At 38.5% G+C, this 25813-nt stretch overlaps 1 protein-coding gene across 6 annotated transcripts in view; it reads left to right on the top strand.

Moving 5' to 3' along the window:
* The window catches only part of PHLDB2 (pleckstrin homology like domain family B member 2), a 64543-nt gene extending 41288 nt beyond the window's left edge, over positions 1–23255 (top strand). For 2 of the 6 annotated variants that reach the window (XM_066174980.1, XM_066174972.1), the window contains 11 exons: positions 660–749; positions 3775–3918; positions 4733–4906; positions 5542–5682; positions 6260–6359; positions 13577–13784; positions 15535–15625; positions 16046–16192; positions 18557–18776; positions 21294–21379; positions 22076–23255. In XM_066174980.1, the coding sequence (XP_066031077.1) occupies positions 660–749; positions 3775–3918; positions 4733–4906; positions 5542–5682; positions 6260–6359; positions 13577–13784; positions 15535–15625; positions 16046–16192; positions 18557–18776; positions 21294–21379; positions 22076–22216 (1542 nt within the window). In that variant the 3' untranslated portion in view covers positions 22217–23255. The remainder of the gene's footprint in view (positions 1–659; positions 750–3774; positions 3919–4732; positions 4907–5541; positions 5683–6259; positions 6360–13576; positions 13785–15534; positions 15626–16045; positions 16193–18556; positions 18777–21293; positions 21380–22075) is intronic. The other 4 variants (XM_066175004.1, XM_066174995.1, XM_066174987.1 and 1 more) reach the window with 3 other exon arrangements.
* Positions 23256–25813: the final 2558 nt, after the last annotated feature.

Genomic DNA, 25813 nt, shown 5'->3' with positions numbered 1-25813 from the left:
CAGTCGTGCAGAAGATAGCAGGTTGGTAATAATATGACAGACGTTCACCTTTAAAATAAAAAAAAGGAAATCTTTTGCAGTCAATCAGCAGATATTCTTAAGAGAAAACACTGCTGGTATTTGATAATCAAGAGGGTTTTAGAGATGCCCTCTTTCCCAAGGACTCAAGCAGAGGCACCCACCCACATGCTGAAGCTGGAAGCCTGTGCTCTCTTTGTGGCTACTGGGACTGTGCTCTGTGCAGAGGGCTCAGATTTTTGGCTTGTAATAGCCCCTACGAGGCCATGAGATGAACTACTTCACATCAGCTAACATCTGGTTAATAAGCTGGCATGAGCCCTTCATGTCTGTTTCATGTTCTGCTTTTAATCGTGAGAGAAACCATGTTTAGTTCACTAAGCAGAATCATCATTTTCAAAATGCTGAAGGAGCACTTACCTGGTTTGGCTCTTGTTGTTAAATAAAGTCATTCATTTGTTTTTTGTTCTGTGCCTCCATTTCTTTGTTCAGTTGTGTTCTAAAAGGAGGAAGCTGAAGCTCTGCTCTGCAGTTTCAGTCTTCTATCCCAGTGTGTTTCTTCACATAGTTAAGGAAATGGCTAACATTTATTTTCACTACATGGCTGTTGGTATTTAATATAAAATGTCTGATTTTAACAGGAAAAAGAAAATCTCTGTAATCTGGAAAAGAAGTATTCCACACTTTCTGGAGGAAAGGGATTTCCTGTCAGTCCCAATAGTCTGAAAGAGGTAAAGAGTTTCTCTGCTTTTGACGTTACCATAACTAATTTTTAATAACACTTTGTGCAAAAGCACTTCAGTATGTAGTGTTTAATGAAGTCCTAGTCATCAGATCTTTACAAAGTAACTTCATACCATTTTTTTAACTTATTAACAGAATTCTAAATTCATTAGTGAGCAAAAATAGCTTTTCTTGACATTCTTCCAAATGTAACTGGTATCGCTTTAATATCTTGCTGTGGAGAAATGATTGGTTTTATGTGTGTGGAGTGTGTGTGTATGTCTAATTTTCCAAAAAACAGACAATTAAACCTCATTGAAGTGAAGAAGAATGAGATCTGGGTATAACTGTTCAAGTACAAACACAGTTTGGTCTTATTTTTGCACTGTAGATTTTATCATTGCCTCCCCTCCCTTATTCTAAGGCTCTTTGCTAAAGTGTGACAAATGTACATTTTGTTCTTTTTAAAAAGCATTGATTTGAAGACTTCGAGGTATTGTAGTTCTAAGATACATATTGAGCTATTTATTTCACTTTTTTGAACAGTCAGAGGAAGCAGAAAATTTAGCATTTAAAATATACAGACAGACATCTGTGACTGCTTCATTAACTTAGAATTTAGAGTTCTTACTGGTCTTGCTGGATCTGCCTGTATTGAAGCCCTGAACAAAGTCTGCCACATCTTACAGTGTAGGTGTCTCTCTGGGAAGTTGGGCTCTCAAAGTCTAAAGCAACCACATATCCTTCCTTCACCTGGGAACTGGGGTATTGCTTATCTGATCTCCAAGTTCCTAGCGTGCAGTTTCACATGCCAGTGGGATTGAGCACCTTTCCTTGTTCACTTAGACTTTCAGTGTCCTGCTTGTGTTCTGGCCTGGACATCTGACCTCCCACCAGGACATCCAGCAAGTCTAAGCTTCATTCTTTTCCTTTTGAGATGGATCTGCCCGTTCTCTCACTAGAGTGGGTGGTATCTGGTTGGGGTTTTTTGCATACACTTCATGGCTTGTTTACTCACATACTTCAAAATGCAACTACATTAAAGGAGGCTACATTCTTTTTTAATGAAATGGATTATTCAGCGATGTCATTCAGATCACTGCAGTGAAGTCAGTCAGGACTTACTCCAAGGCAAATAAGAAAAGGAGCAGCAAGGGTTATGTGTTTCATCTTCAGTGTTTCCATAGGCTCTATCCTGCAAAAGAAATACATTTGCCAGATGTCATGTTTGTCTTGATCCAGTTAAATTCTTCTCTGGTGACTGTCCTGGCACCTTTAAAAATCAGGCACCAAGGACAGGCTTACAGAGACTGCTGGCACAGCAGTTTATTTCACCATAGGTTTGCTCATGCATCAGTCGAGTCTGTGGTCCAATGTTTGCCAGCCCTCTTCACTAAAGCACACATTTGTAACACTGCCATCCATTGGGAGCTGACTCACAGCCTGCACAGCAAGAGAGTAGTAACACTGCCTCACATAAAGAAGCAGGATGCTTATCCCAGTACTTAAATAAGCAAGGAAGATCAATGCTGTTTAAAAGTTCAGCATTGAAAAAATTACTTGGATGACTGATCTGACTTGAAACCATTTATTTAAGTGCAACAGTGGTCTGAGCTAGTGCACAGCACAGTCATTTGTTCCTTACTTAGTCTTTTATCCCCCTTCTAAATCCTCACTGGCATTGTGAGTCAGAACTGAATGTTCTTCATATAAAGATGAAAGTGTTTCAATCTTTAATATTAACACAATATTGCATTACAGAATTGCTGAGTTTTGGTTACTGATAAACTGCCACTACAAGATGGTTAAGCAAGTTTTATGTTAATTCATACTGGATTCTGTTTTATCGTACTGTTGCCACGTTTTGAGAGATAAACTTTAGTATCTTAGCCAGTTTCCTCAATTAATGGGTCATCAAATAATATGAAAGTTAAGATTTGCCTCTCATTTGTCGAGTGCTTTGTTCACTATGTGATACATAATTTCCCAGAATTGTCTTATCTGCTTGAAATAACTGATATCATACATTGGAAATTATGCTAATAGATAGCAATGTTGGTATTTCTTTTCAAGTTGTCTTCTGTGATCATTGGTAAATTTAGGCATTTCTAAAAAAAAGAAATACTGTAGCAGTCTGTGGTTTCTCTTATGGAACTGCTGAAGTATACACACTGGTATGTCACTATGTTGGTGCAGTAATAGGAACTCTGCCCTTGCCACACACTGTCAGCATGAAAGCAGCTTTACATTTTGATTTTAAAATAAACATATTTCTAGCTCATTATTATGACATTGCTTCAACAGTGATTTTTTGTTGTCATACCTTAAATCTTCTTGCATAAATCTTCTCAGCAGGCAGAAGCACGCTAATGTTCCTGCCATCCCTCAGTCCATCACTTTCTGTATGACTGCTTAATAAAACAAACAAAAAGAAACAAATTGTAATGGCTGTAGGCCTAACACTAACAGCGTCTCACCTGGTTCTTCTGGTAACATATAAAAGTTAGAGGTGTCTTCCAGACAATGCAAATGGAAGATGTGTTAGTGTAATTTATGGGAATGGCTTGTCATTATGGAAGTTCTTCCCAGTTCTCTTAGTCATTTGATTTACTCAAATTAGCCTAATAGTTAGGCAAGAAACAAACCAGGTTATTTAATCTAAGACAAAAATTTTTTAAGATCTCAGAATAAGATTTATTCTTCCTTTTCACCCAATCTGCTTTCCTGAGAAAGAGCTACATAATTTCTAAAGGGTATTTGTATTTTAGTAAAATCTTTTGGACACCTAATGTAGATTTGCACTTTGATTATACAAATGTTTTTGGAATTAAATTAAGAAAAATTTTCTGAATCCAAGTATTTAACATTCAAAAATCTTGATGCTAATTTTATTTTATTTATGATTAAGTATTTCAATGATAACAAATATTTGGCTGAATCGCTCTAAACTAACTTTCATTGTACTGGATACATTAATACTCTTGCATGTCTTTTGGCTTTTGCTCCTTTTAACTTCTGAATTCCTCCTTTTAGGGCTATATCAGTGTAAGTGAAATTAGTGAGCTGTATGGCAATTCCACGAATATATCCCCTTCCACTCAGACCCCCTCAGATGTTGAAGCAGTTGCCACTGAGCCTTCCACGGCTGTGCTGATGAGCCAGCCACAAAATGAAGAGGTTTGTTTGAGAGACATTTCCCTTTGTTTGCATTGTTCTTTCATGGCTGTCTTTTTTATTTTCTTTATTTTTTCTTTTTTGGTAATTCAACATGTAACAAACTGACCCTAAAGCAAACTGCCCTCTGCCAGTTGCCAAGTCAGATAACAGGTTAGTAGTAAAGCTGAAGGACTGCTCCAGCTGTAACGTGTCTTTGATGAGGTAGATGGGACTCTGAAGGCCAAAAAAACTGAATTCTTATGACCCAAGCAGCACTAAGTGACAAACTTTGCCTGCCAAACACTGTAATGTAATGCACCTTTGGGAAACCGTCTGTGGACAAGCTTATGACAGCTCGATTAGTGGTGTTCAGGTGTTTATTTTGTATGTTTTGTAGATTCTTTTTCTTCACTCCCCTCCCTCCCCATTAGGTCGTAGAAGTATATCTTGAATAGTAATGGGAGATGAATAGCTTCTACCTATCTTAGCTACTCCTTAGCTATTGGAGTCTGTCCAGTCTGTTTTCTAACTTATTTTCTTTTCCTCGTTCTTTGTGAAATTTTGAAAAAATCCACTTTTAAAGCAACAGAATAACCTTATAATTGTAAAGCCACAAAACTTTTCATTGCAATAAAGCAGAAACTGGTTTAGAATTTGGCATTTGTGTGCTGCTTCTGGTAGCTCAGTATGCCGTGAGATTTGCAGTAGAGTACACCTCCTTTCCTGCTAAACACCCCAACAAACACAGTGCTAAAACTGCAGCTTTTATGTGCCGTATCTTTTGAGAAATTCCAAAAAGAAAACTCTATGTGTAATTTCTCTTTTTTCTATAAAGCTAAGATCACCTCTCTGTTCTGGATTTGTGTTTCCTCACTCTCTTTCTCCTCGCTCTGTTGCTCAACTTCCATCAGTCCATTGGCCTGAGGTCATGGCTACTCATGTAGATCCTATTCCTTTATCTGATACACCTCCACCTCTGCCAGCTAAGAAACACCACAGGCAACAACAGGTAACAGTTTCAAAGCTGATAACTTGGGATTATTTTGTTTTGTTTAAAGTTTATTTATGTGTGAGGACTTTAGAATGATAGACTGTAAGTTTAAGATCGTGCTTACAGTGTTGCACTTAAAGGCACTGCTCATTTAAAAATCAACGTGATGTATTATAGAATGTTTCTGAACAAAAAATCACCCTATAATGCAGAGGGAAATATTAATATTCACGAGCCATTGTAACTGTCAGAGGACTTGCAGCAATAATGTATGTGTGAAATCCTAAGTTAATTTTTCATGTACATTTGAACCATGCCTTTCAAAAGCTGTATTGGTTTTAAGCCACCAATCCATTAGAATAACTTCTAAGGAAAAGTTTTCCTTTGTCATTGAGTTCCATTTGTACACTAGACTTGAATATTTAACACAGAAGTAAAGGTACAGGGACGTGTACATAAAATGTGCGCATAAATTCAATGCATTTTTTTAATCAGTATGACTTTAATGTGATGGAAAGCACTGTGAAGCAGGAGGCAGGCGCTCTGTATGTTAGATTTTGTTCTCTCCAGACTATCAGTATTTTCCATATAGAGTATAACTGAGCAAGTGCATCACTTCATTTTGTCAAAACTGTAACAAATTCCCCATGAAGCATTTCAGAAACCTGGAAGAGCGCAAGAAGCAGCACAGGGAGAGCACGTACCTGAGCGATACCTTGCCCCGCAAGAAAACGACCCCGTCTGTGTCTCCCCACTTCAGCAGTGCCACGCTGGGACGCAACATCGCAAACAAAGTACGTGGCTGCTCCCTAGAGCCTTCCAGCCTCTGCAGGAGAATCTGTGCTGGGTTAGGGGGAAGACTGGGTAGCACCCTAAGCACTGTGTAACCCCCCAAATTCATGCGTGAAGTTGACTTTGAAATGACTTGAGGTTTATTAACAAATGGGAATGTATATAAAACCTTCTGCACTAACAGCCATTCTTCTGACCATCCTTCAGCCATTTCCTCTGGAAATGCCTGGCTGTAGTATATTAATCGTAAATACCCAATTTCTGTCTCAAGGATTGTATTTTTGGGCTGGTTTAAATTGATTCCAGAGACACAACTTGTTGTTTTCTTCCCTACTGAAGGCCTCTAAATGGTAAAGTTTATATATAAAGTGAAAATACTCTTTATTTGTGATGTGGTAAATCAACAAACAGCAGGAAAGTGGAAACATTTTGGCCTAATAGAGACTTTACACAGTTGAAATATCAATGGCTGATTGATATGACATTAATATTCATGACAAAGCACATTATTTTGCCATTGCTGATTAAAAAAAGTCTTGAAATACAGTTTTAAGCACGTATTTACAAAATTTCGTGCAGGGACATTTACCATTAGGACAGAGCAACAGCTGTGGCAGCGTACTTCCTCACTGCCTGGCAACCATGACCAAAGAGTCGGAGTCGAGAAGGATGCACAAAGGTACGACCTTTTCATTGTTTCATTTCTGTTTAACATCAGCATTCAGGTTTTTTCAGAAATAAGCCTGAAACTGGTGTTGCTATAATCAACAGGTCTGCAAAATAAAAGTTTACTTCTTGGTGACAAAAGCAAGCTGTAAATATAACTGATTTTTTCTTATATTGACAAAATAAGAGGTTAATATTACTATGTAGGTGCATGTGTAGTTTTTAAGTACATGGTCACCAAATATAATCCAGTGAACAAGAAAAGTATATTGAAAATACACATTGTGTTAACTGGGTAATTTCTGTGAGTGATTTTGAAGCAATATATTACATGTTCTTTCTTTTTTCCTCTTCCCTTTTTTTTCTATGTTGGGATCTTAAAAATTGTTCTTCACGTGCACATGTTTTTGCCTGGATAAATTCCCCAGAGAGAGTGAGAAGCTATGACTGTGGTATTATAAGTGGTGTTAAATATTTGGGCTACAAAATAGGAAGGGAGAGAGCTGTTTTGTTGTTGATAGATGGCTGTGTTCTTTAAGAGGAACACAGCAATTCTGGATCCAAAGGCAAAGCTACACCTCGGAAACATGATCTTGTGGGTGATTGGATTCTGTGTCTGTTGTTTGTTGACTTGAGTCGGTGCACGTATTTCCTGCTTTAATGGGATGTATTATTCGTAAGTGCCCCATCTCCAAATGGAGGCACTCCTCAGTGCCATCTGTCAGTTTATTTTCTTTCCAGCATCTGCATCATCATTATCAATGTCAGTGCAGGAGGTACTTGTGTAGAACGGCACTAACTGAGCCTGAGCTGAGCTAGATCCATCCCGTTGTTACAGGACTTGTCAGAGCTTGCAGCTGGTAAAGGTCACTGCACTGACTGAGGTCAGTCATACGCACCAAGATGACTCAACGCAGGGATGGAACAAGCAAGCTGAGAAAAGATCCTGACTTGCTACAGCCCCTTTACACAGCTGATCCAGTTGTGATTTGTTGGTTTTGAGCTTTAGCTGTGCAGCAGGCCTTACACAAACCTGCAGTGTTGTGGCTAACTTACCTGTACATATCTTAGGTACAACGCAAAAGGAGCTTCATGCTCAGCTTGAAAAGCGTCTTTGATGTAATGTGTGTGCAAAAGTGGAATAGCTGGCAATTATATTCAGACTCATCATTGTGGTGTTATTTCAGTCTGAAAATCAATAGGGATGTTTTGGCTAATTTTTGACAAGAGATCAAGTATTTTAAATTGGAAATAAAATGGTTGCAAAGAGTGTTAGCGTGTGGCCTAAACCACAACATTAAACTATTACCAAACCTAACACAGGCAAGGGTTTTAAAAATAAATCACTGTAAGTGTTTAATTTTCTTGTCACTGTGCAATTAAGACAATCTAAGAGTATGGTCAGATTTCTTGTCTTATGAGTGAGAAAGAGAGAAACCTCACAAATCAAGATTGAATTATGGTCTGACAAAGAAGAGAGGCTGGGGAGAAGAGAGATGTATTCATTGGGGCAGTTGGCATAGCACATATGCTGTTGAAGAATCATGTGCTATACTGCATGTCATACTAGTTGGCTGTTATTTTTTGAAAGATCCAACAATTTGAATGGAAATAGAAAATTATGAAGAGAGCCTTAAGGGATTAATTTGTACTGGGAAAGAGGACAGTTCTAGATGTCCTTTTCTGAAACATCAGCTTTGCAAAAGGAAAACAGGTGCTTTATTATCGCAGGATTTTCAAAGTGTTGTAAACAGGAAGAATATACGAACACAAGGGTCATTTGTGGCCTCTCAGTAGTTACTAAAGGGTTTATTCCCTTTCTGTTCAACCTCAAGCTCCTTGAATTTATTGCTATAGGAGGAACTTGAAGAGTGTAACTTTTTTTTGCATTGAAGTGCCACGTTTCTAGGTTGGGGAAAGCCCCTTTGTCTGGGTAACACACCACAAAAGTGTTTGCAGAACTCTTTCTGCACTGCAGTGCAGAACTCAGCAAGGACAGGAATATCCAAGTCAGGTGGCAGGAGTCAGATCCCAGAGTATTTCTATCCAGCTATACAGAAGGCCAGAGAAACAGTCTTCAAGCACCTTTCATTCAGCCTTACAGGTAAAGCCTTAATAAAAGTCCCTTCATGGTTTGAGCAGGGAAGGGACTGAGTTTAACTTGGTGGGATTTCTGGTTTCCCCTCACACTTCACACCCATACTCAGCACATGGAAGGAAAACAAACTTTCTTCAAAGTCAAAAGTAAAGAAAGTGCATTTCTGTGGAACAGTGCGATGTGGGTAATGTTCTGAACACAATGTATTGTTTCAATGCACCACACAGGACCACTGAAATGGAATATCATTGCCCACTAAAATTACGAAATCTTACTTGTCTTGCACTAAAATCAACAGTACTTGAGTCTGAGTAACTACAATTAATTTCATCAGACATCTTTAAATGCATCTTTGAAAGCCAAGCCAGATGTCATGTCAGTGGACATCCTTGGAGATGTTCTTTTACTCCATCACTCAGTGATAAATGCTTATATTATAATAAATACAGCATATTTATCGTAAAAACATTCTTGAAGTAGATCAGGTTTGCCTTTTCAGAATAAGTGAATATTTTTCAGAAGATTTACTGACAAATCAGTGGAACTTCATAAATGTATAGAGACTGATTATACTGATAAATACAAGCTCTCTAATCTTCCTGCTCCAAAAGTTAGTTGTTCGTCTGAAGGTGGTGATGATGAGATAAAAAGTGTTCTCTACCTGTCATGTGTAGTGAGTCAGCGCTTGCTTTCTTTGCGTTTCTTTCCCCACTTGACAGGTTTTTCACTCTGTCAGTTTTCTGTGGCCAAGGTGATCTATGGCAAACGACATGGGTGCCTTGGTTTCCTGATACCTTGGGCATAGAGTGGCACCCAGAGCACTGGAGCTGGGGTCAGTGGGGAGCCAGGGTCGCACATGATAAATGCCACCTCATCCACCCAGTCCAGAGCCCTGGCTATCAAACAGTGACCCACACACTGCTATCCAAAGAGGAGGATGTGCTCCAGATGTGGTGTTAGTAGCTTCCTGTGGTCCTTAGGGCTCGACAGCATTGAGCAAAGTTCTAGACCAGATGTTCCGGTGTGTGCACGTAGATCTGAAAACAAGTATATTCAAGGCTGGCTGGAGGCAGTAGCAGCTCAGCTGGTTTAAAGATATCATCTGAGTGTTACCACTAAACTAGTCATCGTCTGAAATGAGTTTTCTCTAATATGCTTTCTCCAGTTTTTCTTATTTCAGTCCATGAAGGTAACTGTAAAAGTCTGAGCTGAGAAAAAAAGAAAAGTTAAAAGTGAAATCAGGAAATTAAGAACAGCCACTTGGGTTTGAACATGAATTTCACTCTCATTTTCTTTATGCAGGAACAAGCAATATCTGTGAAAAAATTTTAGGCTGGACGAAGTAATGAATATTTTCATGGATTTTTAAGTAGTAAACAGTCTTTTTTCCAGGATTACCAAACCCTGTTGAGTCAGTTACGTGAGTTCAAGAATTGTTACTGAAAGACACAGTAGCTGTCAGTAACCATAGCCTGAGTTAAGGGCAACTTAAATGTTTTAGAGGACACATATTTGTTATAAGTCACTAGTGGAAAAAGATATTTCTTAGCAGCCATTCATGAGGTACTTTCGAAAGACTTTATTTATAAATTCACCTCCTGTGGACATGGCTTTGTACCCAAACCGCATGCAAAAACAGAACGAAGAAGCCGCTATTTGGTACAATCTCGAGAGCTCACCCTGGGCAGGTGGATGCTTGGAGCTCCCAGACAGGGCTGGTTGCCAGAAGCTTCCACAAGGAGAGGCAGGACAAGGAGGGAGGGTTAGCCAATGCAGTCCCACTGACTGCAGGATGGACTCCAGAAGGGAAGAAGGAATGGTTAGCTGGGAATTAAGGGGTAAGACCAGACACAGCACTGGGAACAAAGCTGTTGGGACAGAGAACTTAGGGACCAGCAAGATGATTATTTGTGTCCTTTCTAAGCTCTTTATAAAACAAACAGTATACTGCAAGCAAGGGATATCTGTACAAACAATCTAGAAACTTTTCAAAGCAGTCTGCCTTTTTTATTTGTTTTTCACTCTTTTTCTTGTCAAACTCAGGAAAAACCAGAAGAGGTATGAAAATATCCCCTTCCCTGGCTGTGCTTCTCATGTGATGTTTTTGCAAAAGTACCAGTTGCATCAGCACTGTCAAGTAGTTCCTAGACTCTTGAAAAACTTTTAAATAATTGTTAAATAATGACAGCATTTCAAAAATTCTTTTTTTCCTGCTGTCAAATAACCTGTCACAACAAAACTTCTGACTTGTGCTAATATCTGCAGAGCTCTGGCTTTGCACAGGCCTAATTTTTTGCTTCTTTGCTCATAGCCACACAAATAGAGCAGAAAATGTAGAAATCTTTGCAGCTCTGTGGGTGACAATGACAAGGTAGACAGACTTGGGCTTCCTACTTTGGCATGTTTCCACACAACAAATGTATCTTGACATGCTAATGTCAGTCTTTAAAAAGGGAAAAAAAAAAAAAGAAGAGAAAGAAGAAAAGAATAGGAATAAAAGAAAAATGCAATGGGATCATTTTCATAAAATACTAGTGGGCTCTTTATATACTTGACAGTGCCACTTTAAATAACAGCTTTCACCTCTAGTTCTACCCTCACCATAAATTTGTGGTGGTATACCTGGATTTTGTGATTCTGCAGTAACTCCTTTGGAATATTTTTCTTTGATGACACGGCTTTATGGATTTTTGCAATATTTTTCTCAACAGTATGGCTGTTAACATTTTCGAGTTTACGGGTTTGCAGCAGAGCAGTGGAGCTCTGTAGTAAAACCAAGGCAACAACAAATATTTTAGCTCTTGTATCAGGTTAGACTTAACTGATACAAATCTTGGCTTGTGGGAAGTTTTATTTAAGTGCTGGATCTTACAAGGAGTCTAATATTTTTAAATGCATGTTGTGTGAATAGGAGCAATTAAAAATTCCTTAAACAACAAATTGCGCCTGCCCAGTGTGTAGGGGTGGCTGTAATGGAGGCAGGTTGGCTATGTGGCCTCGTGGTGTTGGTATGCAGCTGATACTGAGCTTTGAGCTTCCTGCTGCTTACAGCATGAACATAAGAGGAGAACACTGAATTATGCTTTGTTTCTGTGAATGCATCTCATTTTGCAACCTAACAAATGTTGATTTCTTCCAGTGTTTAGTTATATGCATGATTGCATAAATTTGACTGATAAATATTCTCCTCAAAAACTGGGTTTTTTTATCTTAAGGGGTAGAGCGTTTGTAGCACTGCTATGCTGCTCTGTGCCTTTTAGATGGGTTTATTTTTCAGTGAAATATAAAATACGGAATTAAGATTTCAGAGTAGGCAAGGATTTGTAGAGGGTTCAACAGAAAAGCATGCATTTGAATAAAGTTCTTTCAGTAATTTATTTTTTTCTCTCTTTCCCTAATGAATCATTGATAACCATTTCACAGCAGCAATTAGTCATTCCAAAGGTTCGAGTATGAAAGGTAATTGCTTATCTGCAATAACAGAAGCATTTGCCAAAATAAGGGGGAAAATGAAAACCACACATGTGAATCAGTAATACCTGTGCTGTGTGATGCTATTGCTTATGACTGCTGAGGTATATTTGTGTCCCTTTTGTCTGTTTTACTAATCGATGCAATTGAATTTTTGAGTGAAATTTAATGTTCTTTTAAATGGCATGTGAGTCCTATTAGTTCCTTAGAAACCAGCTTTAAGTATGTCCAAGAAAGCTTTGTATGGTACAGAGGGAAGTGAGGAGAAAACTACCTTGGAAATGCTTGTAGGGCACAGTTACTCTAATGATATGCTTTAATTATTCAGCTGAAGACATGCTTTTGAGATAACTGCAGTTGTTGGCTCTCTGAACTGGGACTCTCCCACCTCTGGCATGGCAAAAAATACCAGAGAGTAACCTTGTATGCATAGATAGGGAATAAGGCAGAAAAATACTGCACTTTAAGCATGCTTGCTTACTTAACATCAGTGTCTTAATGGTGTCTAGTAAAAATTTTTATATGGACCTTGGTTCATTTGTACATTGGTCTGCATTTTTCCCATGTCTGTTTATCTTAAATATGTGGAATGTCAGTGGCTGCCTTCCTGTAAGAATGAGAGGTTCTCGTGTAGTCTATCAGTCCTTCCTAGTCTCCAGCTCTGCCAGCAGCTCAGAATTTGGGTCAGAAATGTGCAGAGAATATTATAAACCTAACTATCAGAACTATGAGAAAGTCTCAGTTCTTGCATTCATTGAAGGGAAAGATGAGCAATGCAGTTGCATTTCTAATCACATTGATGGAACAACCTTAAAATGGCTCTGTAAAATAATTCAGCAGTTCAAATCAGGCAAGCTCAACAACCTCTCTAAGTCTGCATTACTTTGAAAGAGCAATGGAGATGTGAGATAAAAATAATTGTGAATAGACATTTTCAAAGGACACATTGCCAAACAAAGTTCCCTGTGTTCAAGAAGGATGGCTTTTCAGAAAAAACGTTTTTGTGGAAAAATAACAGAAGACCCTTTTCTTCAGAATCACTGAGCTGTAAGATCTGCTTCAATCCTGTAAGGGTGAACTGCAATTTCAAAACTCCAGTGAAGTACCTCTACCTCGTAACTATGATTCTATAACAAGCAGCCTGTATTATTTGAGCTGAAATTAAGAGTCCAATTGCAGTTACTGGAAAGCTAAGTTTCCCAAACAGATTTTAAAAAAAATCCATATTCAATAAAGTCAACCAGAAAAGTACTTAAGAATATGAATATCAGGACTTTTTTTCTTTTTTTCTCTAATTTAGTCAGTGTCATTTCTTCTAAATTCCTGAATTTAACTGCATTACTTTCCAGATGAGGTCTAATTTAATTTTAAAATGTAAATTTCATTTTTTCAAATTAGATTTTCATACTACACATACAAGAACATATATTGAAAAGTCACTTATACTAATATGCATATATTTGAATCCATCATAGATAAAACAGATATTTAAAGCTTTTATTTCAGTGTGATTAACTTGTAAAATTAACCGTAATATTGTAGTACCTTGGTCACAGTGCAGTAAAGACTGCAGTGGTGTTCAAAATGCTTGTGCTGCTAACAAGTTATGTTCCTGTCACATAATTTTTGTGTGAAATCAGTGTTTCCTGTGTACTTTATAGGGTATAACCATCAGCGCATCTGTGAAAACCAAAGGCAGAAGTCTCCAGAATTCTACAGCAGGACAGCATCGGAATCCAATGTGTATTTGAACAGTTTCCATTACCCAGATCGTAGTTACAAGGACCATGCCTTTGACACGCTAAGCTTAGACAGTTCCGACAGTATGGAGACGAGCATATCAGCATGCTCACCAGACAACATTTCCAGGTAAATCCTCTTTCCTTGTGATCCTACAGTGGTCATAGTGTCATTATGAAAAAAGAGAATATGTACATGTTGACACTGTGATAGTGTGAATGCTGCTGATTGGTTAAGAAAATGTAAGATCATTAGACAGGCATCATATTTGTCTAGCTCCTCATAATCAGATTTAACTACACCTCACCAGTTTATCGAAAGATGGAAAATAGAAATACGAAGAGTTAAGTCATAATACTGAAGTTTACAGAGCAATCAGTGCTTCCTCACCTGATCACTGCAGGGAAGGCATTTCCTCTGATAAAAAATTTCTCAAGGGGATGTGCCATTGAAATGTACACTTCTTCTACAAGTCCAGCATGTTAACCAACTAGATGCTTAAGCTGAAGCACTCAGGCTTCCTCCAAAAGTCTTTTTGCCCTTTCCTCTCCCTTTTCTGGGTTAGTAAAAATGAAGAGATGACACTGAAAGGCTTGCTTTTCTCATCTTCAGAGGCTGTCAGCTCAGACACCATTTCTCAGATGAAAGGAATTTCCATGATCGGTGTTAAAAGTCCAGATGAGTCTCAAAATTGTATGCTAACAATTTTCTCCTGATAGTCTGTTTTTTATTTCTGACATGGTAATGCTTTCATTCCTGCTCACAGTCCTGCCCCCCAGTTTCTCAAGCATAAATAGAGGCTGAAAGTACAGCTTTCTTACAGCACTTTGAATACCTTGTGAACACAAGGACAGTTCTTTTGACTAGCATGTAGTGTTTTACTTAGCATCTGTTTGCTATCGCAGGGAAGCCCCTGGCTTTCCCCTTTTAGTCATTATCACTGCAGTGTTTATAGAGTTTCAGAAAATACCAGTGGCAGTCATTCTGCCAGATGGTATGCTTGGGCTTTTTTGCATTGGTTGGTGTTGGTTTTGGTTTTTCTGAAGGAAAAACATCAGGACTTGGGTTTTGAGGATTTCTCTTTTAAACGGACAGTCAGCAAGTTTCTGATAGCTGGAGACAGGCTGGGAACTAATTCTGTGCATTGATCTAATGTGTCAGTGATATGAAACCTTTCTGACTTCCTGCTCTGACCATTTGGAAGGAGGATGGTGTGTCTGAGCTTACCATCATTTTAAGTCCACTCTCCAGCTCAGGACTGGGAAGCCCCAACAGCTGTTGAATTTCACTGGCACTGTTTGCTCTTCTGCTCTTCTGACTCTTGCAGGCAATGCCAGAGGAAAACAAAAAAAGCAACACAAAGAAACAAACAGCTCAAATCAATACAAAAACCAGAAAAGGACCCTCTACAACAGATCCGTTTCTCACAAGGCAAACTTTGGTGAAAGAAAAAAAGAGTGTGATTTTGTTGATAAAATCTGGAAGATAGGCAGTTAATTTTCCTTGACAAAATTTCATTTAAGCAAAATTAATTCAGACTGTTTTAGATGTCTGAGAATATTTTCTAGCCATATCAGACTTAATTTATGGTGCTTTGTTCTGACCAGTTTAAAATGTTTAAGTTATATTTTGCCAGTTTTAAGGCAAGAGAAACACTTTTTTTTGTAGAAATGCATAAAATTTGTGGGTGCTCAAAGTACAGAAGAACTGCTGTAGTCATTCATCAGCTCACCAAACGTACCTCTTTTTTTGTTAGTGGTTACTGTGCTGAATTGGATCTGAACACTGTCAACTCCATTCCTAAATTATGTTGGACTGCAAAATATTTCTTTAAATACCAACTATTATTTTAAATAAGAAATAATGGCGTTTTTTGCAGTGCTAGCACTTCAAATGTTGCAAGAATAGAGGAGATGGAGAGACTTCTCAAACAAGCACATGCTGAAAAGACTCGACTGCTTGAGACCAGGGTAAGCGTAATTTTGAGTAACTAAGAGTAGGCATGTAAGTTTGGATAATATTCACCTAATGCAACATAGAAACCTACATAGCTTATACCTAATAGACACTTAAAAAACACCTCTTTCCTCTTGGCTTTATCTCACACTACAACCTTGAGCCCATACGCAGTATCTGCTATTGCAAAGGACAAGTTGTTGGTAAAATCCCCAGAAACTTCATTGGCACTGGTTTGACACCTGCTGCGGGAGCTGCTTAAGAAGAACGTTCATTTCTGTTTGCAATTCTTACTCCAAATTTCAGTCCATTGTGCTGGATATATATTTCTGCCTACTTCAGGGACAAAAAGGTGTTTAGCCCTAGCTTAGAAATGATATTGCCAACTCTAGTTTTGCATATAACTGAAGTTCTCTATGTGCTGTGGTATTTAGGAACGGGAGATGGAAGCTAAGAAACGAGCTCTGGAAGAAGAAAAACGCCGCAGAGAGCAACTGGAGAAAAGATTGGAGGAAGAAACAAGCCAGAGGCAAAAATTAATTGAAAAAGAAGTCAAAATACGTGAGAAACAAAGAGCACAGGTCAGATACGGGGAAGTGAAATGGTTTTGAACTGCAAGACTTCGCCTTCATATACAAAGAAAGGACTAAGTGTATATTTCTGCCAGTGACAAACAGAACTGCTTTCAGCTGAACAGACGGATTTAGTATTTTGGAGGTGCAATTGTTTTGCTTGGGCTCTTGGAGCCAAGTATTCATTTAAAGTTAGATGACAGCTTAGGTATCTATTTAGCATTTTATATATAAAGTATCAATATTAATCCTATAAAGTTTGTAACTGAATATAGGCAGAGCAGATATTTTTGGCCAAAACAACAGAAATTTGTCAGTGTGTTAGTTTTATAAACCACTGGTGTTTTGCTTTTTCTTTAAATACATAAAATACCTTGAAATGTGAATTATTACTTCCAAACATTTGACCAAAAATAAAAAAGACAAAAAAGGAAGTTTTTTTCAGCTCCACATCTACAGTAGAGAGTAAATATTATTTTTTCTAAAGTTAATGGGACTTTACATGAGTAAAGTACAACATGAGAAATTTTACTTAATTTAAAAAGTGTTACCTCCTACATATTTTTGCTTCTTCTTTGGGTTTAGAGGTACCTTGAGTTTTCTTTAGGCTTAGGGTCTTACCTATTTGTTTATTCCTCCAAAACCAATAATATCTCTAAGGTACAGCAAATAGACTAGGCAGTCATTGCTAGTATACCAGAGCAAGACAATGTCTTCATCTTAATAGATGTATTTGAGTGCAGAAGATTCCATATCATATTGGAATATCTTTCTGGTTTTATCTGTGCTACCGTTGCTGATGTTTTAACCAGCTGTTTCTAGTTAAATATATTCATTCATTTTTATGTAAAATGTAATTAGGAATGCTAAATTTTACTTGCTTGCCTCCTTTTTTTCTCAGAAATTTTGTTGACAACTCACATATGGCATAAACTACAATGCAGTGCTGGTATCTTTACCCCAAATTAGTGCATGTATGTGTTGTAACAGAATGTCCTGTCAGTTACTGCTAATTGTCAGACTTGGCAGAGAGAAGACTGAATTGGCAGGAAGACAAAAACATATCTGTAAAAAATGACTGATTTTTTTTTCTTTTTTATTTCCTTTTTACAGTGAGACCAATTTTTTTTTTCCCCAGCACGTTTGACCCTTAGAAATGTAAAGGAGAGGAAGGAACTCCACCTTTGCAATTGCCAGATCTGGTGCCAGCTCGTATCATGCAGGAATGCATAATTTTAGAAGGGTGCTAAGAGTTCTTGTGAGCAACACAGCTCTTATTGCACCAATAGGCTCTTAAGAATGCATTGAGGGAAAGTCCCTTTGATTTGAGACTCACAGTGGGATTTAACAGGCTAGCTTGAGGAATGGAGCAGGGGCAGATTAGTTTCTCCAGGTCACTGGAGTCAGGAGTCCAGGGTGAGAGAGACAGGGAGATGCTCCTTTCACAGGTCCTTGAAAGCATCTAAAATCAGCTTCTGTTCCAAAGTAGCCTGTCTTTGCCTCAGCTGCAGCAGGAGCCTTCTCTGGGAGACCTGTTTTCTGTGTTTAAAATGAGGGGGTGGTGATTGTGCATAGACCCTCAGGCACAGAAAACAGGAATATTCCCTCAGTCGGCAGAGGTTCCAAATGACTGCCTCCTCCTGCTTATTTTCCCAACTGACATTATCCAGGCTTGGTGCAGAGTCTTGAACTGCAATCAAGAATGAGGCACTGTCTCCTGCACTGCTTTGCTGCCTCTTGAAGAGGGATGCACTTCAGCTCTCTGTACCACACTGTGAACTAGTTATCAAAGTTAATTTCTTCAGCCGAAAATAATTCTGTTTTGTTCACTGCAATCTCTGTGAAACTAACTGGCGATTACGGTTCATTCCTATTATTAATGTTTCCTGCAATAGCATGTTCTTATTATTTATATATTATATTCTGCATGAAAATACCTGTAGCAGTAGAATTAAAATTAAAGAGTGGCATGTGTGCAGTGAGTATTTGATCCTGAGGAATAAAGGGTTTGCTTAACATCCTACATACGAAGTTCATGGACTTCATCTAAGGCAGCAACACACCGTTATATTTAACTGATGCCGTAATTCTAAGACAACTTTTCTGTGCTGTGAGCTCTGTTTTACCAGCTCACCAGCTGTTGATTTCAAGGAACTTCTTATGCTCTCTCTGGCTTTTACAACATTGTAAAGTTAGACGTTTAAGGAATTTTTCTTTTCAAGAATATTAGATCTGAAGTAAAAGCTCTTTTATTTTTCTAACATTTATTCTTAGACTCTATGAGCAGTGTTCAGTTATGTCCTTGTAGCCAAAAGTCCAGGAGATGATAAGGCTTCTCTTAAAAATAATATGACTTTTTTTTCTTTACTGTAGGCTCGTCCCTTGACTCGCTATTTGCCCATTAGAAAGGAAGACTTTGACCTACGAAGTCACATTGAAACAGCTGGGCACAACATAGAGACCTGTTACCACATTTCTCTCACTGAGAAGACCTGCCGAGGCTTTCTGATTAAAATGGGAGGAAAAATTAAAACGTGGAAAAAACGGTGGTTTGTTTTTGACAGAAACAAGAGAACTTTTACTTATTATGCAGGTAGGTGGCAGGATTGCTACTAGGGTACATCTGTTTTTCTATTTTCTTACCAAACTCAGCTGAGTTATGAAGTAGGGAGTCCAGATAAAACTTAGATTTCCATTTCATCCATTCACTTAAGAGGTCATGTGAGCCCTTCCCTATTGCATTCAATCCTCCTGCAAGGTAAGGCAGAATTGAGCATATGAAACAAAACAAAGGAGAAGATGCAGATGGACAAGAGAAAAAATGGAAGATGATCAGGTTACAAGTACACAGATAATTGGTTCCACATATTTTATTTTTAAATATTATCTATTTGCCCCAATGACTGAATGATTTCTTGTACCCTTTATACAAGAATATAATTTATTATACTGACCATGAAATTTGAAGTGAATGTTTCTGCAGTCCTGTACTTAATGTGAAGAAAAGGTTTTCAGGAAATTAAACATACATGGGTAGACTTTTTGAGTTTGTCTTATTTTGAAATCGTAAGGAATTTCAGATGAAGAACACACAGTACTCCAAAGGTGTTTGTGTACACAAAGTGGTGTTATACAATATCTGGAGCCATTATAAGCTTTACATTACTTTTATCTTAGGGTAGACCCAGAAATGGGGAATTTAAGAACATACTTATTTCTCCAAATACTGTGCAAATATACATGTGGTTTGACTTGGAAGTCTCAGTTCTGAGGAAGCCGCAAAAATAACATTGCGCTCTGAATATTCATTGTTCAGAGAGGCCAGAAAGAGGTATATGCAGGATTGGCATTGCTAAGACACAGAAGAAAACACTGAGTACAAAAACCACCCAAACAGTTTCATTTACTTTACTGACATAACTGCTTTCCAGCAACTCATAAGGAACTTAAAATTGAATTGATTCATTCATTTCATACCCACTGAATATTCCTTACTAGTTTGCAGTAGAACAATGAAGAATGTTACAAACATTTTTTATTTTGTTCTTAACATCTGGTTTATTGGTTAGGAGGGCCTGTAACACACAGTAGCGTTCCCATCTGGTACTGATCTTTTTTCATCTTTTTTTTAGTAGTTATGGTAACATTTAATGGTTTCACTTCTGAGTGCAGTACAGTTGCCATAATGTAATCTCAATTACCAAAGAAAACTTCTGCTAATGTCTCAAGGACTCCAGCCAACAAGTGTACTTTTATGAGGAATCTGTACCAGCTGCACTAAAATGCTGCTGCTTGTATGAGTGAGGATCTATCTAGATTTTAAATACGTAGTAGATTTCCAAAATAAATACTGGTGCTGTAAATTCAGAGTAATTGAACTCTAAGTGAATGTACTAAGATAATGCTTTAGTTCTGGAGTGCACTGAACCAAGAACTTACCCTGAAGTCTGACAGCTTAGTGCAGCAACTGAAGCATCTGCACTTTCTGAACTGAAGCATTCAGGGAACTCTACCAAGACTCTTTCGATGGGAGCTTGTGGGTACCTGAAATAGTCTGGTAACCAAGGCCCCAGGTGGGGCTTGAAAAGAGAGTGGATGCCCTGCTTACTGGTAGTGCACAGACAGCACGCTTTGTATAGTGCTGTGTTTATCTCAGTGTGCTGTAATCTCATAATCCTGTACCTCCGTGCTTCAGTACTGCTTCTCTAGGGGCTGGCAGGAAGATTCCCAAAGCTGCATCGTTTGCTCTCTGGGATTTCATTTTGCCATCAAATGAAGCTTTCAGAATTGCCTGCAGCTACACATAGGATGTAAGCTGAGTTCCCCAAGTGTTTAAATGACAGCAGAATCTCTTATGGGACTGATAAAAATGTTCTGCATGACTGTTCAGTGTTGAGATGATACTATGACTTGGGGGCAGAAAGCATTATATTCCCCTAATACAGAAGTCCTGGGAGTGAAAGGAAGTTTGCCTTTCAGTGTCCACGGTGCAGTTGGGATGCTTCTTAACAATTCCTCTCTCCACTGCAAGAGAATGGAGGGTGGATGCCACTCCTGCTCCTTTTTTCTTGTGAAAAATTATAGTGGTGACTCTTAAGTTCACACGTGAGGAAGCATTTTTTTAAAAAACTACATGCACAAACTGTGTTCTAATATAAAGGTTTTGCTGTCAGATTGTATTGAACATTTGGTCATCATTACAGTCTTCCCTTGAAGACAAATTGGAGGTCTTAGTGTGCGAACTGTCTGAAGTCTGGCTGGTTTTCATGGAATTGGAAGAGTGGATATATCTGAGAGACATCTGTCCTTCTGTGGACTAATACCCTCCATAACATTTAGACACTTCAGTGTAGGGAGTGACTTGCTAGTAGATGAGGAAATTACAAAAGCTTTTATCCTTGGAAGCTAAGTGAAAAAGAAGACAAAGTCAAAAATGCATCTCTCAACAAAACCAACAAACTAGTAAGAAAGGTTGAAGGTTTCTGTGGGATTTCAGAAGCAGAACTGTTGAGTCAGTTCCTTGTCAGCTGAACATATATGGAAATGCAAATTAAGCTTTTGCTTCTTACTTCATTTCAGTTCTGAAGTCATTCTGTCTTTTCTCTTTTAGACAAACACGAAACTAAATTAAAAGGTGTAATATATTTTCAAGCTATTGAAGAAGTCTATTATGATCATCTAAAGAATGCATATAAGGTAAACGTTGTTACTGCTGTTTTAACCACATATCACATAGAGTACCCAAAGTATAGCAGCTGCTGTAAAATTAAAGGGAGAACTAACATTATTGGAAAAAAAAAAAAAAAAGAAACAAATACTAACAAAAACCCCTGGAGAGGAGGAAAAGGAAGAGGAAGCTAATGAGTGATTAGCATTGTTTGGGTTTTTTTTTTTTTTACTAATGGAAGCAGAGATAAGTGTCTACCTGCAAAGCGGGATTTGCTGCAAGGAGTTCCTTAGTCCAGTGGCAAGTCCACTGAAATCAGTGGCTTGGACAAGCCAAGGGCTGGCTGCATGCCTCTATCCCAGGGAGAGCTAACTGTGCCAGTAGCTCATGGCACCCCCTGCCTCTCACCTGTAATTTAAATGAGCTGTGAACAATTTGTGACAGTCACTGGACAGAGTGTCAGAGTTAGTTATTTGGGCATGAAACAACAGCTTGGAGCCCTGTAGTAATGTGTAACAGTCTGCTGGGAAAATGGTGTAAAAGGTGTTTATGGTGGCTACAAACACTTAAAATGCATCTCTGCTGCAATATAAGATGCAGTGGTACAACATTTTATCTTTCTTCTTAACCCTATTCATAAATATACCTGTAAGCAATTCCACATCTGTTACCAATAAATGGCTTTGATTTCACTCTTTTGGTATCTTCTTTGTGTTTTATTCTAGAGCCCAAACCCATTGCTGACCTTCAGTGTGAAGACCCATGACCGCATCTACTACATGGTTGCTCCTTCTCCAGAAGCCATGAGGATATGGATGGATGTCATTGTTACAGGCGCAGAAGGCTACACCCACTTCATGTTATAATAAAAGGGGAGCAATAGGGCATCCTGCAATAACGTAACTAATGAAGTTAGCCATAGCTAGTGACAGCTGAAAAGCCAGTGAATACCCTGAAATGTCCTCCTTATGATGTGCACCCAAAACCTCAGATTGAGAGGGGGTTACAAATGCATTGAAAAGGGGGAGTTGTTACCTGTTGTAGTTGATCTTTATAGGAATGAACGAGCTAAAGCTGTTGAGAGAATCATAGTGCTCCAAAATGGATAATCAGGCAATTTTAACTACAGCATCTTGACTGAATGAGAAGTTTCTACAAATTCTCTTATACAGAGAATGTCTTCATACATTTATACTGAACAGTTTACAAGTGTGTGTGTTCTCATTGGTATGCAAAAATTTTAGTAGTGAAACAAAAAGGTGTAATAAGCATATATTTTAATATGCAACATTTGACATTTATAGACGATTAGGTGACTTTTTAAAACTTTTAGTCAAGTATTTTCTAAAAATACAAACAAAAAAGCAGCCCTAAGGTACAGTTCTTGCCTTAGTAGTTAAGTGTTACAACAGAGCCAAAGAGTTACATGATTCCCTTACGTTTTTCATATTGTTACTTGTACCTAACTTTCTGTAAGGGGACAGTGCCAAAACTCTTAATGACTTTTAATGTAATTAAATTGTTATATTTTGTGTGTTCAAACACTTTTTGGCATCAAATCAAAGTGTTGGGTGAATCAAAGTGTCCCAGAAAGGCTCTAAGGACTTGATCCTCTGTCCAGTCTCCATTTAGGTATTTGGGTTGATATTTTACAATATACACCCCGCGTAAATCTCCAATTGTTACAATGCCATCTCCAGTCTTACCTAACTTCTGAAATGGCTGCATGATGATCTCTTTCCTTGCATTGGACATGGGAGGTCTCAGTGTAACAAGAAATTCATCAAAATCAATTTTTCCACTGCTGTCTTTATCAAATATCTGGAAAAGCTCTTGTGCTTTTTCCATATTGAACATCAAACTGTATGTTTAAAGTTTCCATCTGTGGAGCTCAAAAAAAAGAAAGGAGATTAAAAAAAAAAGGATAGCTTTATAAAGATGCATTCTTTTTCCACAAGGATGAGAAATGGAAACACATGTAATAGCTTCCTCATAAATAGGGATTTTTTTTAATTTTTCCTGTTGAACAGAATACACTGATTCTGGACCCTACAGCAATTTTCTTTTATGTAGTAAGGTCCCAGTGTGATTCTAATTTTACTCTGTGCCAAGTGGACGCTCTATTGACATCTCTCAAACATTGCCTGCCTTGAAGCTGGCACCAAAATCTCTACCTACCTGAATTCTTTGGAGCCAAGCTTTCAGTCCCAGAGAGTTGTTTTGTTGTTTAATGTATATCTGCACAAAATAATGCTGTCAAATAGAAATAAAAAGAGAGAGGTGAGTTCTAAGAGTTTACACTAAGCAGTGTATGAATAAAAACCCCTGAAAGTTTGAAGCAGTAGGGACTGAGATTCCTAAAACAGCAAAAATACTGAGGGTGCAGCAGTCTCCCATTTTAAAATCACCTCCAAGTCCTTGAGTAATATTGCAAAAATATAAACTATTTAATTGAAATGAACTTCAGGAAAGTGTCATGACTTTAAAGAGGTTGTATTTCAGTAACTGAAACTTACACGCTCTGTGGTTTGTGTACTAGAAGAAAGCACATTAGCCTTTTTTTTTTTTCCTTGATGAAAAGTTAATGGCTTTCGATTAAACAAACTGAAAAGAGAATAGAAGTATCCTGGCAGAATATTTTTGTTATACTTTTTAAACCCTGTAACTGTAATGAACAGGTTCATGGTTTACACAGGTGATGTTGTTCTAGCATGACAAACACCAGTTTTGACTTGAATCATAAAAGAAGAGACTGTTGTTGCAAGATAATTGTTATCATCTGTGCCGATCACAGCCTGTAATCTATAATTTAAAACACTATCAAATAAATTGCTTTTGTTTATACAGTTATTATTTTCCCTTATGTATCTTGATTTTACTCCTAAATATAGTTATAAAGGTTTTCTAATAATGATTTTTGTATCCTGCATGATGCAATGAAGGCATTTCAATAAACATTTTTAAAAATACACTTGTTTCAAATATTTTCTTGCTACATTATCCTGAGACATTTCTGCTTGTCTTTTAATAAACAGTCATGAAAACAATACTGTATTTCTCAGTAATGCTTAATTGAACTATTCCATGTATTTTCCCATAAACAGCTATGGAAAATCTTTTGGAGGGCAGTGAAATTAGGAGTGTGGTCTGTTTTCTGCATGTACATAATACCTTTATCATTTTTTATGAACCTGTTTGAAAAATTTATCACCAGCTTTGGATATTGACAATTTTTTTTTGTTTAACTGCAAAACAGAAGTTGCTTGATTTTAAGGATTTTGGAAGTTTTCCCAATATTTGACTTAGACGTGAGCTGAATGAGAATATTAACTCACTGTGGAAATGAAAACCAGTGTGGCTTTATGATTGATTTGTTTCCACTGAGTTTGCCATCATCATCATGAAGTGGTGTGGGTTCTGTAGTGGTGTACATGAAGACAACATAAGTAGAGCATGGTGGTAGTCACCCCCTTTTATGATCAGTCTGCACTGATCATAAACACCCTTCAAGCTTACCCACCTGGGAGTCAAATACCTGCTAACCCTGAAGGCTCTGGGGCAATCGCAAACCACGCAGTCAGAGTCTTAAATCTCCTCTGCAGTGTCCCATGACATACAGGTGCTGGCTGGCCTGGTGCTTGGATGGGAAAACAGCCTTTCCTTGGCAGGCACTGACCTCTCCTAGCGTTCATTTTCATGTGCCGGGGAGGTTGGACACCAGGAAGAATTTCTTCACCGAAGGGCTTGTCAGCATTGGAATGGGCTGCCCAGGGAGGTGGTGGAGGGACATCCCTGGAGGTATTCCAGAAATGACTGGACGGGACACACAGTGCTATCATCTAATTGACCGGGTGGTATTTTAGTCAAAGGTTGGACTCGATACTTGAGATCTTTTCCAATCTAAATTATTTGAAGATTCCATTATTATTTTCTTTTCTTTGTGGCTGCCATGGCCTGTGTATAAAAGGTACAGTGCCTAAAGATGTAGTTTTGGTTCCTGCGCTCATACACCTAAGGCTGAGAGAAGGTGAGGAGGTGTGAGCCTGTTAATGAGGTCCCTTTCCAGCCGCCTCGAGGCTGCACAGGCGCAGGCCTTTCCCTCGGCCTCTCCTCCTAAGAGAGGTGCTCCAGGCGCCCTCGTTGCCAGCCACAGGACCCGCTCCAGCAGCTCCGTGTCACTCCTGTCCTGAGGAGCCAAGACCTGCACACAGCACTCCAGAGGTGCCTCACCAGGGCTGAGCAAGAGGGGCTGGATCACCTCCCTCCTCCACCGGCTGGCTATCTTCTTCCCAGTGCACACCCTTGGCCTGCTTGGCTACAAGGCACAGCCGGCTCGGGGGAAACAACGCACGCTGGGAAATGCACGCTCAACGTCTCGGCTCTTTTTAATGACAAAACTCCGCAGTTTCCCGGGGAGGCTCGGCCCTGACAACAGACCGCGGCCCGCCCCGCCCCAGCCGTCG

This window comes from Chamaea fasciata, unplaced genomic scaffold (genome assembly GCF_029207755.1).
Source record: "Chamaea fasciata isolate MVZ Bird 193981 ecotype frontalis unplaced genomic scaffold, bChaFas1.0.hap1 SCAF_2, whole genome shotgun sequence".
Lineage (NCBI taxonomy): Eukaryota > Metazoa > Chordata > Aves > Passeriformes > Sylviidae > Chamaea > Chamaea fasciata.
The sequence above is the reverse complement of the archived record's forward strand: the minus strand, read 5'-3'. Positions and strand labels throughout refer to the sequence as shown.